Source organism: Phaenicophaeus curvirostris, chromosome 1, assembly GCF_032191515.1.
Source record: "Phaenicophaeus curvirostris isolate KB17595 chromosome 1, BPBGC_Pcur_1.0, whole genome shotgun sequence".
Lineage (NCBI taxonomy): Eukaryota > Metazoa > Chordata > Aves > Cuculiformes > Cuculidae > Phaenicophaeus > Phaenicophaeus curvirostris.
The window spans coordinates 77,273,422-77,288,277 of NC_091392.1; the positions used below are offsets into that span (position 1 = coordinate 77,273,422).

The following is a 14,856-nucleotide window of genomic DNA, read 5'->3' on the forward strand; positions in this document are numbered from 1 at the left end:
TCAAAGCAGGGGTAACAGATCTGCAAATTAACATGGAAATGTGGTTCAGTCTTTTATCCTCATTGATGCATAAATTAAACCTGGACAACTTTTAATTGTCTCTCCCTAGTTTTAAAGAAATGGAAAAGAGAAGAAGGAGGGTTTCTGTAATTTATGTCAGAAATCTGGGTCTTGGTCACATTAGAGCTCTCTGTATAACTGGAAAACTAGCTGGAATAAGCTACCACAAAGGACCAAACTAAGAGTTTAGTCACATCAATTTTTAAAGAATTAATTAACTCAAGCACTTAAAGACCTGTTGGGGAAAGAGATTTTAATTGACATTTCATCTTTACTACCTTTGCAATTAGGAAGCGAGAACATTTACAGCCCATAGCTACGTGATCAAAGAGTAAACAAAGATCACATTTGTCACTACTACTATTTCTTAAGAAACAAACTGAAAATATATTTCAAAACCTCCTCTCTCACATTTGTGAAGATCAGGAGAAAAATAAAATAAAACTGAAAGTTCTTGCAAACTTTATAAGGCAATTTTATGCTTTATGATACTGCTATAGGCACTGGCTTATTGGCACATCTTACTAAATAACGTTTCCAGGAGATCTTCTAGTTCCCTAATATTCTCCTAAAAAGTACTTTGGGTTGCAAGTTTTTTGGTTCAACAATAACTCATTAACAAACCTTTCTCTACCAGTTTTCATTGGAAGGACTGCAAGAGAAGGAAGAGGAAACCCAAGTGATACTTTAAAAGAAATAAACCACGAACAATATATTCAGTCTACTTATAGAAATAAATTGTTACAGAAAACTGTCCTGTTAAGGGCAGATCCCAAGCCTCCTCTCTTCAGCTAGTACAAATTCTGTAACACTGTTATGTCTGCATAACTGCCCAAGCTTTAGACACATGGAGAGTTGTTTTCAGCCTCCCAGACTCTGAGCTGGCAGATACTGCAATCTCTGTGGAGACAGTATGTTCCTTCTCCAGGCTGTAGTATGTCCCTGGGACCCATGAGGAATGAAGTAGTCAGGTAAGAACGGGAATCAAATCGTTAACGTTCATCCAGATGCACTGGAGGGGGGATGGTAGAATTGGAGAGAGAAATTCTTACATGGATTCGACTGTCTCAGAATGCTATGAGGAGGTGATCAACTGCAAGCCCACCACTGTACGCTGCTGAAGTCCACTGTCCTTCCTACCAGGAGCGCTCACACTCTGACAGCCACTTCTGAAGGAGCAAATTCCCACCAACAGAAGCAATGAATTATTATTGTAAAATATATATATTCTAGTATTATAATAATTATGCATGTCATTATTATAGAATTAATAATTAATTACTACTGCAATACTAAAAATCCACTGTACCTAGGAAATCTGATGATCTCGGAAATTAAGTCATATTGGCCCCACTGATGAGTTAGTCCAGAGTCTTGACTCATACTTATTAGGGCAGGACACAACCGTAAGGGTGTTGATCTCAGCACAGCAGGAACCGCACTTCCACAATCACAACTGCTTTTGCTCATGATGTTTTACTCACATACATAAGGGCTAACATCATCCAGCCTGGTAAATGCAGGACCAAGGAAAATAAATAAGGCTACTTGACACATGCCACATGCTCTACCCACAGAGCTGTCCCCATCCCCAGTGCCTCAGCTGGTGGCCACACTTATCATTGGAACAGACCTCAAGACCGGGCCATAAATACAGTGACATTTTAAGCTCTTGCAACAGCCTTTGGTTTATGCCATTCTACTTCTCTTCTTACCCACTGCTACTGACAGGGGACCCCAGGACTTGGCTCTGGGTGGCTGCTGCAGTAGCTCATTGCTGTGGGTTCATCTGGTAGCCAGTGGGTCCACAGAAGAACTGTGATAACTGGGCTACCAGTGTACAAATTCCAACGGGCAACCTGTTTACAAAGTCCAATATCAAAGCCAGGAATGGTTAAAAGACTCTGATAAGGAGAAGCTCTTATAAAGGTCATGAATGTTTATGTGCTTGTGTGACTGTCCAGTGCTTCCTCCTCGTCCATGGAGCAAAAAACAAATGTCTATAAAATCTAAGAAAGTTCAAACATTTATGGAAGAGATGTAGTGTCCCCCAAATCTGCTCTCATCTACACAGAGTGATTCACCAGCAATCCAACTGATTTCTTTAGAGAAGGGATAAATTAAAGCAAACTACATCTCTGCAGGTCTGTTTCTCCTCTTGTACACACTGCATTTGCTTGGGTTCACAAATACTGTATAATTGTATTGGTGTGAATGAGGTCAACATGGCCCTAAATTGGGAAGTGACTCCCACACTTAATATTTGGCCCTACCAAACCCACTCCTATGCATGGGAACTATGAGTGGCAAGGGACTTTCCATAATTTACCCCTCCTTTTCTTGAGTTTGAGGGAAGATATAGTAAAAAGATGGTGTGAAACCTCTCGAACTCTGCCAATGTTTGGACGGTCCCAATGGAAGCTACAATGCAGTGGGTGAGAAGGAAAGTCGACCCTCTCCCATCCATCATTTGTGCCAGCAGCAGGGTGAAACAGACCTACTCAAAGGCCCAGATGGACCCACGTTCTCACGCATGGTCACTGAGCTGCCACGGAGCAGCTTCACCCAGCACTGAGCAGCTGCTGGTGAGACCCAAGTAACAGGGAGCTCCCATGTCTTGAACCCAACACTCAGGACTGGCCAGGCATGGCAACTTGAGTGAAGGACACAGCTTCTGCCTGCCCTCTGAACCTCCTTGCCTCCTAGGGGCTTGCATCAAGACCTTCACATTATCCAAATACCATTTTTCTCATGGTTGATTTTAGATCTACATCCAGAAACTGTCTTCCTAGGAAGCCGAATAAAGAGCCACAGTGCCCCTGCCAGCTAGCACTGCTGTAGGTCTGCTTCCACGTGGGGTCACATGAGAACATTTCTATGCCCAATAACCTTGTTAGTTCCCTTAATGTCATTCATAATGCAAATGAGACAGCGAGCGAATGGCCAGAGGCCCAGAGTGACTAAAGCTCAGCATCCAGAAAGTCTTACATTGCCTCTAGCTCTAAACTAACTGCCCTCCATAACAAGCACCATAAACTTGGCTATCAAAGCTACACATGCCCAGTCTTTGTTGTACAACAGGCAGCGATTTGTATCACTGGCTTCTATTTTTAGCATATTAATTAACTACTGCAACTGGTGAGGCAAATGTCTCCAACTGGAGAGTGTGGCACCATTGTCTGAAGTCATCACCTCATCTCGCGCTATAGAAAACCATGGCAGTGACCCTCCTGCTGATATGAATTTAACCTGACATGCCCACAAAGAGATGGGGGGTGGTGCACCAATTTTGTGCACATGGTTCTCCACATCACCCTGGACCCTATTAGTCTGGAAAGAGCTCACTGAAAGAAAAGAAGCCACATTGTGCTGGGCCACCTAGAGGGTTGAATAGAAAAGGCTGAGGAAAAGAGCAGGCAGCAGTATAAAGGCTGTAATTAACATATTTCCATATTCAAGCAAAGCAATAACTACGTGAAATGTTTGTCAAGGTGCAATGAAAGCATAAACATTAAGTACCGCATCTGAGAGGATGCAGAACCCCCTCCGAGTCCCTTACATTCCATCAAGAAATTCAAAACAAGCTTTTTACACATTATTTTCAATTATAAACCTCTTATCTCTGCTTCCTCAGTGATGAGAAGCCAAGTCCCAATATTATTACTCAGTTTTTGTCCAGGTAAAATCGCTCTCAGAATTAAGTTACAAGCTTACCCTGAGATTTTTTTTTAAAAGACCAAAATAAAAAAGGGGAAGAGAGGACTTGAACATTTGACTTATGCTTTTACTTTAAATTCTTGTTGGAGATGATGAACTCCGAATTACAGAGGGAATATTATAAAAAACACTTCTTACTGGCCATCTGAAACAAGGTCATGGGCTAAACCCTTCTTTAGGACCTATGTGCAGTCTGGGTTAACGGGCATCCAGAGCCTGCACTGAAGACACACTCTCACTCCAACCTTATTGTGAATTGTGCAATTCTGTTGGAAAGTACAAAAGAGTCGGTTTCGTTAAAAGTCAGAGGAGTAGTGCAACAACGTGTACTCTACAGGAATCTAAGCAGATCAATGTTTCAAGGAAGAAATGGGTTGTTAAAAAGCAGGATTCCTTTTACCTTCTGTTCCCAGGCAATAAACACCAGAAACAGCCCCATCCCCATTTCAGAATCACTTTCTTTCTAAAGGAACTTAAAAACAATGGATCAACCTTGCACAACCTCACTGTCTTCACTGTTGAAGATAAAAAAGCCAGCATAAGAAACAGTGCCTTTTTGAACACAGCTGCCTCTGAACCTGGCAGCCGGAGTCATCAAGCAAACACAGGTTATCCCAAACCCACACCCTGCTTCAGGGGCATGGTTTGGTGTTTGATAGGAATGGTTGGACTCAATGATCCGGTGGGTCTCTTCCAACCTGGTGATTCTATGATTCTATGATTGTATGAACACTGGAGCTAACACAGCCCAGGCCGAACATACGCACATGTCAAGGATGTTTTTGTGCTGGTGCAGCACACATAGGAGATGGCCAGGTTCTAGGACCCCGCGCACTGCAGATGAGCTGTTTTGCTGGCTTTTCCCTCTTCCTGTGGATTTCACTACCTCCGCGCTCAGAAAAATGCAAGTTTGACAGTCAGTTTAAAACAGGACGGAACTGGAATCAGGAACCCAGAGAGGTCCTGCAAGGGGAAGACCTAACTCACAGCCAATAAATGAAAACTGCCGGAAGGAAAAGAGCACTAACAAATATCCAAGCTGAATGTGCTTGTTGTGCCAAAGCCAGGTAGGAACTCTACCTTCTTACAATGACCCTTGTTACTGCTCTGGGTGCAAGTTGTGTTCTTTAACAGACAGCTTTAATCTCTATAATTTCATAGAGGTTTATTTTCAGAGTTGCAAATGGACAATTGGAAACCCATCTGGAGGAAGATAGCGCTTTCAGGCGGGGCGGGTGGGGGGTGGGGAGTGGGAGGGTGGGCAGAGAAGGAAAGGAATGTTACTTCCATGAGGAGAACAGATGACAGCCATCAGTACTGGTTTATAAACTTCACCCAGACAGTGACTTTACTACAAGGACAAACATGGATCTATATTTTACTGGGTAAGTTTAAAAGAAAAGTCTAAGGGAAACAATGCAAGTAGTTAATTTAATTCTTGCCTGTTTTGATCCAAATGCAATTCCAGCATCAGTATGCTACTTTTTTTTTTTTTTTTTAAATGCTGTTTGGTTTAACTGCATTGACCATTTTTTTTCTCTTGCTCTGACATTTTTACAAGATACAGCAATTTTTACCCATGATAACTATCTTTGCTTTTCAAGGCAAAACCAGATGACTCTCAGCCCTTCAAAAGAGAGCATGGCAGTGCCAAGTATCATCAAAGAAAAAACTGTCCAGAAAAACAGCAGGCAGACCTGCTTCTATTCTTCAAGTAGGCAGGCGGGCAGACACCTAATTCTGTTCCTGGGCTACAGCGAGGCAGTGCCTTTATACAAATGGTTCTAATGTGTCCTAAATACTAATGCTACACCACAACCATTCAAGTGAGGTCGAGATAGTAAAATACATTGAGCACCCTAAGTAAAGTACATCATATACACTCAGTACATCATGCTTATTAGCTGATCATAAACTATATCTGAACAACTGTTTGCACTGGTTGCTATTTACACTTGTTCTACACCTTCACTAAGGAAGCCTAAGGATCAGGGTTATGTAAGTGCCTGAACCATAAAAGGGTCAGATCTGCAGCTGGTAGGAAGGACGACAACTTATCCAGCAGCACAGGAATTACACTGGCTTGCATCAGCAAAGTCTCTCTTCCTCCATTTCCTGCCACCTCATCTTCCCAGATCTGATGGGTCCTACAACTTAAGGAGTGAGTCTGCTTATACGCAGCACTCCCCAGGCCCTGCTTGCTTCTTAATGGAGCTTCCATGGTTCATGTAGCTTCATTTTGCTGGAAAGCTCAGTATACTGATAGGAGCCGCCTCTCCCAGGAACAAGGAAGAGTCTTCTTTCCTATGGCAAGAAATTAATGGGGATTATTCTTTCCTCTGCCATACAAGAAGCATTTGTGCAACCACTATCACTTTGCAACTAGTATTTTGTTTCTGAGAGATTAATCCACACAACGAAGCCTCTGTGGACTTCCTTCTTTCCTTCTAGAAAGAACAGGTACCCAACAAAACTTGTATCACACCTTTATCCTCTGCAGGACAGAGCCTAATAGCTCCTACATTAGCTGTAGGAAGGATGGAGAGTAGACTTGCCCAGAAGGAGTCCTGAGGACCAAACATGCCTTTTGGTGTTACAAAGCATTCTGTGTGGTTACCCTCCAGATCACTAGGGTTGTGGGCTCCATCTTGCATTTGCAGTCTTTTCTCAGACAACACTCTCATTGACTTACACAGAACTTCTGTCTGAGTAAGAACCCAGGTTTTGGCCCAGAAGTTAAAAAAAGCCCTCTCAGCTTTCAAATGTAGATGATTAATGACCCAGAGACAGTGGGCAGAAGTTTGGCACACTGTACAGAACGGACTTAAAGCTGAAATTTTCCTCCTTTTTCTCAGCCTCTGCAGACATAGGCTTTAAAAGCCACAGGTCTATGAGATGCTGCATTGTACCCATCATGGGAACATCTCACCTGCCATACCACCCAGCTGAAGCACAAGAAAAGACTACGCAAACGGCTGAGTCTAGGGATCTACACAAATTGCCTTCTGTCTCTGCAAGTCTGCAAAGCTTTTTGCTTCCAAGTTTTCCATTCCACTTAAACACTGAAAACCTCCTCATTGAGATTAGTCTCTCCATTACAGCTTGTGTTCACAGACGCACAGCTCTTCTTGAAAGCATGACTTACACAATCTGTCCTCCCTCCAAACCCATCCCCTTACATGCTTTGACATAAAAAAAGAGTATCCTGCACCAAAACAGCGGCATGCGCAGCCTCCAACGAGACAGAGTAATTCAAGGGAGTAGCTGGGCTTATGTGACTCTGAACTGCCTGGAAAAAAAAGAAAAAATGAAGGGCACCCTGAAATCAAGGAAATCACGCACTCTCTTTCTTTTGCCTGGTAGCAGCTCTGTAGCCAGTGCCCCTTCCCACTCCTCCAGGTATGGTTCCCTGTCTTGAGAGCACAGCACATACAAGCAAACAGGTAACCCCAGAGAATGCCTTTCCAAAGCATGGAGCCCTGTGTGAAGAGACAGAGGAGGGACAAAGGGTGCAAAACAATGAACAGATAGAGGTAGGGTCAGAGCAGGAAAGTGACAGGATCCTAGAAAGCTGAAGAAGGATGATGTCCATTGGTCTCACAGGTAAACAGGAACATCTCAAGCTGAAAAAGCGGTAAACATCAATTTTGCCAAGCTATACTCTAAGGATAAGGGGTCCAGATTCAGCCTTTTAGTGCCTTTAAAATTCAGAAGAATCCTGATGGAGGTTATAGCTTACATGAGGAGCCACCAGAAGGATAAGAAAACAAATGACATCATGACAGACCAGGCTATGCCTGTGAATGTCAATCCATACATTCTTACTGCGCAGTGAGCAAGGCAGCTTGAAGAAAGCTGGCCTACACACAAGCAATTCCCAGCCAACAGATTCTCACTTAATGATGGCTGGAATGGGCTGCAAGCAGACACAGCTTTTGGCCCCTTCCAGTGGCAAAGCAGGCTCCTGAAAGAATTTTGAGTGCAGAACAGGGGAAAGAGGCAACTTTTTATTCAAGGAATAAGCTTCTGTCTTGCTTAGCAGCTGTATGTTCAGATGGGACTAAGGGCAACAAGGGATGCATTCCAGTTTCAGTGATGCTCGTGTGAATCATTAATCACTACAAGGACTAGGGAGAGGCTGTAGATTTGTATCCATGAAGCTTGCTTCAGAAATAAAGCTTGCTCAAAATAAAGATAGACAGAATGACAATATGATAAAACATAACTGGGAGAAATACATAAAAGACTCTCACACCACCATCTTTTGTATAACATTCAAATGGAAAGGAGAATAGAGAAGACTACCAAAATCATCCTATAGATACAGCACAACATCCAGAATTGTCAATGGTTGCTTCCATCTCTGCTCACATAAAGTATTGAAGGACCAAGATCCCAGCTGGCATTGAAAAGGCAGGGAACACTTGGGAATTTCTGGCATAAAGCTTTTCCTAGCAAATTAAAATAGAGCATTTGGTGAAGAAGAACTCAGGCTAGAGGAGAAAAAAACAGTATATGCCATATTTTGCACGATACACTAAAGAAGGATTTGAGAGTAGAGAAAACTGCACTTAGATGAATTAGCAGATAAAAAAATATTCAATACTATGCTCCAGACCAGAGCTGTAAGCTAACCAGTGAGGTCAGGTCTGGTTCCAGTGAAGAGCCAAAAATGGGCCCAAACCACACATTTCTCACTGAAAGAAGCCAAATGGAGAAATGAAACATCAGGCTTAGCCTGAGCTGGCAGAGAGCAGAAGCTTTGAGGGAGAAAGAAGAAACATAGCAGCCGATGAGAGCTCTCCGACAACCAGGACAAGAAAAGGAAATGACAACTGATCTGGAAGGAAGACTGATGAGAAGGGGCTTTTCTTCACCACAGACAGTAAGAACAACTTTGAGAAAGCAGCAGTGAAATGGAAGTAGAGTCGTAATAACATGACAGTTCCATGTGGGAGAAGTAGCTTGCTAGTAAACTGTGAATGAGGTAGAAAACTGGGAGTGAGGGCTTGAATAAGACATTTGCTTTTGAAACTGCAATTGGCTGTGGGTCCTCCTCCAAACAAAATGCCAACACAGCTGTCTGTGGAGAGCAGGATGAGAAGAAAAGAAAATCCACAGCTAGCAACATGGTGCCCTGTCTCTCGGAAAGCTCCTTATGCAATTAATTATGTATTTCACTTGTAAGAAAAGAAACTCTGACCCATTGCCTCTTTAAATTACAGGTAAAGGACTTCAGTTCATGCACTGGAGACACGTAACTTGAGTAGCAGATCACACAGGAAAAACACAGGAGAAAAGTGCATGTTGGGACTAAGATGTGGAAAGAAGATGATGATGTCCTGACTCTCAGGAGAAGGACTAGTAAAGCACGGAGCTAACCATCAAAAAATTAATAGAAAAAAGGTTGTAAGAAGCCATGGACTTGGAAAGCCCACAGTCCCGTAATAGTTTGATTATACTGAAAACTGCAAGGGCAAAGGATTACAGACCTGAATTTGAAAAGTTCAATCATAATTACATCTATGTCACTCAAGAAAAAGTTATTTTGGATAAAACAAAACAAAGGGAAACACTATCATAGAAGGCAAAAGCAGCAAAAGAGAGGGAAAAATGATCTGGTCTGGAAGACAATATCCAGGTATGCTGGAGGCTGACGGCTAATGGTGTTCTGAGGATCCAGAGAAATGCCCACAGGAAAGGCCATCTTTATAAGAAAAAAAGGCAGTGTGAATGAACTCTGAGTAAAAGAAGAAAGCAAAAGAAAGAAGGCAAAGGTGACGTAACAGGTCGATACTAAAGTAAAATCCACTAGTACAGAAATGTCTGATGAATTACCAAGAGCGATCCTGCAGACTTTAAGCAATATTTCTATTGAGTCCTGTGGCCTTTTGCCTGAAAAGAATCACGTGGCAGTGGGAAAAGAAGGAGAAGCTTGACCATCTTGGTAACCAAAAAGTCAAGTACCCTAACTCAGCCCATGCTAAGATTCTCTTGAACAGACTGACTGATGTAGACAAAACTGGCCTAAGTCATAAAAGCAGTCACTACATCTCAAACATTGATAAGCAGGCATAGTAGTAGACGTTCATACTCAAAAGCTACATGCCATCTTCCTTTTCCCTCTGCAGACACACAGGCAGAACCGCTCCTATCACAAAGGACTAGGTATGTCAAACTGTAGTGAATGCAAACATTGAGCCGAATACCACTTGATAACAACCCTGGAAAACACTGTATGTGTTCCAGGTCTAACTTCCAAGAAGTGGTCTACCTGTTAATCCTTTAGGTGAAAATTAAAATGCCCTTATTTTCTAAAAATCATTGGGATAAAAAACCAACCAAACGAAACCCACTGTTTTGTAGATGGGTATAAATTGAAAGCCTCTTTTCCACAGAAGTAGTTATTCTCATCTATATCTCCAGAAACTGTATTTGGCCAAACATACAACAAAAGGCAAATGTAACGGTTCCCTTCAAAATGGACAAGTTTCACTGCCTTCTTGGAGCGAAGTTAGAGAAAAAATTCTATCTTTAAAAAAAAATTACTTCTTACATCGTCATTCTCTATACTGCAGTAATGTGGTAAAATCCCACACACGTTCAGAAACAAATCTTTACCTTCTATGTAGATAGCATCCAGTTAATGAAGATTTTACAAACACAGTAATTTAATGCATTACCCCAGCGCATTTTGGGCTAACTTGCCATAATTTCTAGCATTTTGGCTGTTCCATATCTATCCTTACGAATGATCTGGGGCCCTTGGAATAAAATTAGGGCACGGGCAAAGTAAAAAATCATACGGTCTAATCCAGTCTTACTGACTTTATCACAAAAGCCCCACACGTGTTCATAGGAGCAGGACTGCAACTCTACTATGGCTCCTGACTGCAAAAACACTCTTTATATGCAGTTTTGGAGCTTGCTTCACAATGCCCTTTGCAAACAGTCTCACTGGCTTGAACCACTCTTCCTCCACTGCGTAAGAACAGATGGAATGAAAAGCCCTTGCATCACCAGTGACAAATCACAGAATCACAGAAAGGTTTGGGTTGGAAGGGACCTTAAAGATCATCCAATTCTACCCCCCTGCCATGGGTGCGGATGCCTCATTCACACCAGACCAGGTTGCTCAAAGCCCCATCCAATCTGGCATTGGAACACCTCCAGGGAGGGGGCAGCCACAGTTTCCCTGGGCAACCTGTGCCACTGCCTCACCACCCTCACAGGCAATTTTTTTTCTTGATATCTAATCTAAATTTCCCTTCTTTCAGCTTAAAACAGTTGCTCCTCATCCTATCCCTACACTCCCCGATAAATGGCCCCTCCCCTGTTTTCTGCCCTTTCAACCACGCAGCAAGTAGCAGATGCATACGGAGCACCTTGGCCTACCTGTGGCACACAGAGCAATGAATGTCTGTGCATGCTTCCGGATCAAAAGCAACTTGTCTTTAGGTAGAGGCAGCTTCCTTAGGATGTGTTCAATGAAATCATGTGGGGTGATGGCTGCAAGGTTCCACTTCAACTTCCCCAGCACCACCAACTCCCATTCCTGCAGAGGAGGACGGGGACAGGGAAGGGAGAAGACAAGAAAAGCCGTAAGCAAACCTGAAGGAAATCTCAATTCATTTATAATTCATTTATTTCTCTGATTGTAATTATATCACTGCTAAATCAGTTTTGCTCAAACTTTTCTTTCTCTATACCCCTACTGCTTTGAAGTTGTTGACTTCAATAATATTGGTTTTGAACACTGGAAATATCAAGCTCTAATGAAAATAATGAGACCTGGCAGCTCCTGCCAAGATTTTCCTTTTTTTTTTTTGTATCCAGCGCTGAATGCCCACCCAGAAAGTTTAGCCTGCAATTAGATATTGCCAAGGTCACTGTAGTCCTTTCCTAGTAACTTCTTTTAAATGACTGTAGTCCTTACTACATAGCCATTTAAAGCCCCAGGGATAACCAGGCACAAAAATAACCTAACTACACATTCTTTTTTTTCATAACTGGAGAAGTTAGCTTGATGGCATCTCTCCCAAAACTGCATTCAAAAGCTCCTGTAGATAAACCTGATGGTGCTCAGAACACTCTAAGACAGGCTCTGCAGAAAGGAAATGCATACGTAAATTATCTGTGAATAGATCATGTAGAATCTATTCCCACATTCTTTGTACGACCCAAACTCCCAGTGAAACCAAAGGAAAGCTTGGGCGTGCATGTAACTACTAGCCATTCCCTGCAATGTGACTACACGTAGAAATGGTACCTTAATCAACAGATCCGGCCACGGGGTTCAAGCAGGGATAGACCTGCATGCTTTAATGTCTAAAATAAGTTTTGAATACCTTACAGTGCCAAGCAGAGTGAACAACATTCAGACCTTGGACTTCTTTCTTTCTCATGCATCAACTACTAGCTATTAACTAAATTCCATGCACTGATTCTTCAGTCCTGATGATGCATGAGCCTGGTGGAGCCCAGCACGGCAGGGAGCCCCAGCTAAGCTTGTAGAGTTGGCAAGTTGAAAGAAAGTCCTTTAATTTTGCAGCCAAGGAGAGGTCAACCAGCATTGCCGAGAAACCATAAATATGGACCCCAAAATGCCATTTCTGCAGTTGTTTCTCTGAACAGATGCCCTCTCTAACAGCAAGTCACTTTCCTTCAGACATTCCTACTGGATTATGACAGCATCCTCCATAGCTCAAAAAAATCTCACATTCACATATGTAAAAGCCCCCAGAAACCAGATGTTGTTTTGTTCTTTCTCAAGAAAACCTGTTAGATGTTTGAACGTAATAGTAATTACATTAACTAAGGACCAACCTTCCCAACATTACTAATGCGACAGATTTTGGTACAGAAGAACACTTAATCTAGAAGACTGAACACAGTGAAGCACATGCCTAAATCCATATGGCACAAAAAAGTAGGCCTGTTGTTCCACACCTTCTTGTGTGGAGCCCAAGGCACTTCCCCTAGCAGTCCATACCCCCCGTGGGACCTCACATCTGTGACAGCCATGGCAAGGTTTGCAGTGTAAAGCTTTTTACCATGCAGAAGCATGAGCAGACAACCTCTCCCCCAGGGGGAATTCCCATTGCCTTCACCCAGTGACTCACAGGAGAAAGCCTCCTGGGATTCGGCTGTCTACATGCACCCACCAGGACCTGTGAGAATAAAGCTATCTGCCTGAACATACATTTCACTCAGAGTCTTAAATACTCCTCTAGCACACTGTACCACAAGGCACTTTGCAAATATTATTTATTCCATAAAAAAAATTTGATTCTTTTTGTTTCTGCTTTCACTATGTCCAAACTGGACATTGGAGAAGTCCTACCACGGGACATGACTCACAGTGATGTTTAACCAGGCTCAATTTTCATCTTATTGCCTAGCTCATTGTTAAAACTACAGGGAAGTACATTCGTAAGCACCACAGGAGCAGGAGCACAGCTTCCCAAGTGGCAAACCCAACCATCCACCTGTTACTTCCCAGATGACAAACCCAGCCATTCACCCATAGCCTCCCAATGACAAACCCAACCAACCACTCACCAGCTGCCTCCCAGGTGAAAAACCCAGCCATCCACCTGCTGCTTCCCAGTGACAAACCCAACAATTCACCCACTGTTTCCAAGGAACAAACCCAACCATCCACCCAATGCTTCCCAGCTGACAAACACAGCCCTTCAGCCGCTGCTTCAAGTGACAGATCCAGCCATTCACCGGCTGCTTCCCAGGTGACAAACCCAACCATTCACCCGCCGCTTGCAGGTGACAAACCCAGCCACTAATCCACTGCCACCTGAGCTTTCCTAGGTGCCACCCGGCAGCTAAATCCCCCACCGGGCTTCTCCGAGACGGGGACCACCCCCCGCTACCCATGCATGACCCCTGCCTGGGGACGCTGCCCCTCGCTTCGCCCCCCCCTCCACCCCAGGTGGCGAGGTGCAGTCTCGCCCTGCACCGCCGCGTGTCTGCCGCCAGGTGGCGCTACCGCGCCGCTTCGCGCACGTGTGCCTCCTTCTCCCCAGCCCCCGCGCCCCCGGCGGGGGCCCCCGCAGGGACACCCACAGGGACACCCGCACCCGCGGCGGGGACACGTGGAGGGGGGGCGGCGAACCCCGGCCCCGGCCCCCTCGGAAGGAGGCGGGGAGCGGGTCTGAGCGCCCCTCGGCGGGGCGGCCCTGGAGGAGACGGAACCGGCGAGGTCCCGTGTGCCCCAGCACCGCGTGCCTGCAGCTTCAGGTCTTAAGAATAGTGGAATGGTCTGAGTTGGAAGGGACCTTAAAGACCATCTCAGGCTCCGACGCCTTTGCCATGGGTTGGGACACCTCCCATGGGAAGGGACACCTCCCACCAGACCTGGCTGCTCAGGTCGACCGAGTCTTTCACGCTTTTAGACAATTCGCTGAATGCATAAAAGAAAAAACAAAAACAAACAAACAAAATCGTGAAACCCACGATTTTTTAAACAGTGGCAAAAGTGCTGGCTTGCCATGCAAGAAAAGGAGAGGGAAGGAGGCGGCTGGCAGCGCAAGAGGTGATGGAGAAATGGCGGCAGGGGGCTGCTTACCAGCAGCTCTTGGGGGTTGATGGAATTGTCCGTATATATGCACAGCTTCTCGGCTGTGAGGGGGATTGTCTCTTTCAGCTTGGAGGCCAGGAACATGCACACTGCCCCCAGCAGCTGCAGATGGCACTTTCGAGTGGGCACCACAGCTAAGAATCTGTCCAAGTAATTCATGGCCAGAGGGAAAACTTCTTCTTCGCACTTCTGCTCTTCACAGACCTGCAAGCGAGGAGCGTGGGGAGAGGTTGGGAGGGGCAGGTGGGGAAGAGACAAGAGGGGAAAAAAGAAATAAATGAGTGATCCCACCAAACAGACCACTGCCCCCCCTGCAATGGCTCCTGCGATTTTTGTTTCCCGTGGAGCTAAATTTTGGGGGAGGGGGAGATCGCTGGAGAGGGTGGGAAGGCTGTCAATCGGCTTTCACATTCCCTCAGTTCATTCAGTAAGAAATGAATTCAAGACACTGTGTGGGAGAACCGAAAAGCACCATCCAGCAGCAA

At 44.4% G+C, this 14,856-nt stretch overlaps 1 protein-coding gene across 2 annotated transcripts in view; it reads right to left on the bottom strand.

The window, feature by feature from the left end:
- Positions 1–14,856, bottom strand: part of CCND2 (cyclin D2) — a 36,277-nt gene that overhangs the window by 19,030 nt on the left and 2,391 nt on the right. For both annotated transcript variants that reach the window (XM_069863264.1, XM_069863255.1), the window contains exons 3-4: positions 14,360–14,575; positions 11,173–11,332 (exon numbers count right to left, since the gene is read on the bottom strand). In XM_069863264.1, coding sequence (XP_069719365.1) covers positions 11,173–11,332; positions 14,360–14,575 — 376 coding nt within the window. The remainder of the gene's footprint in view (positions 1–11,172; positions 11,333–14,359; positions 14,576–14,856) is intronic.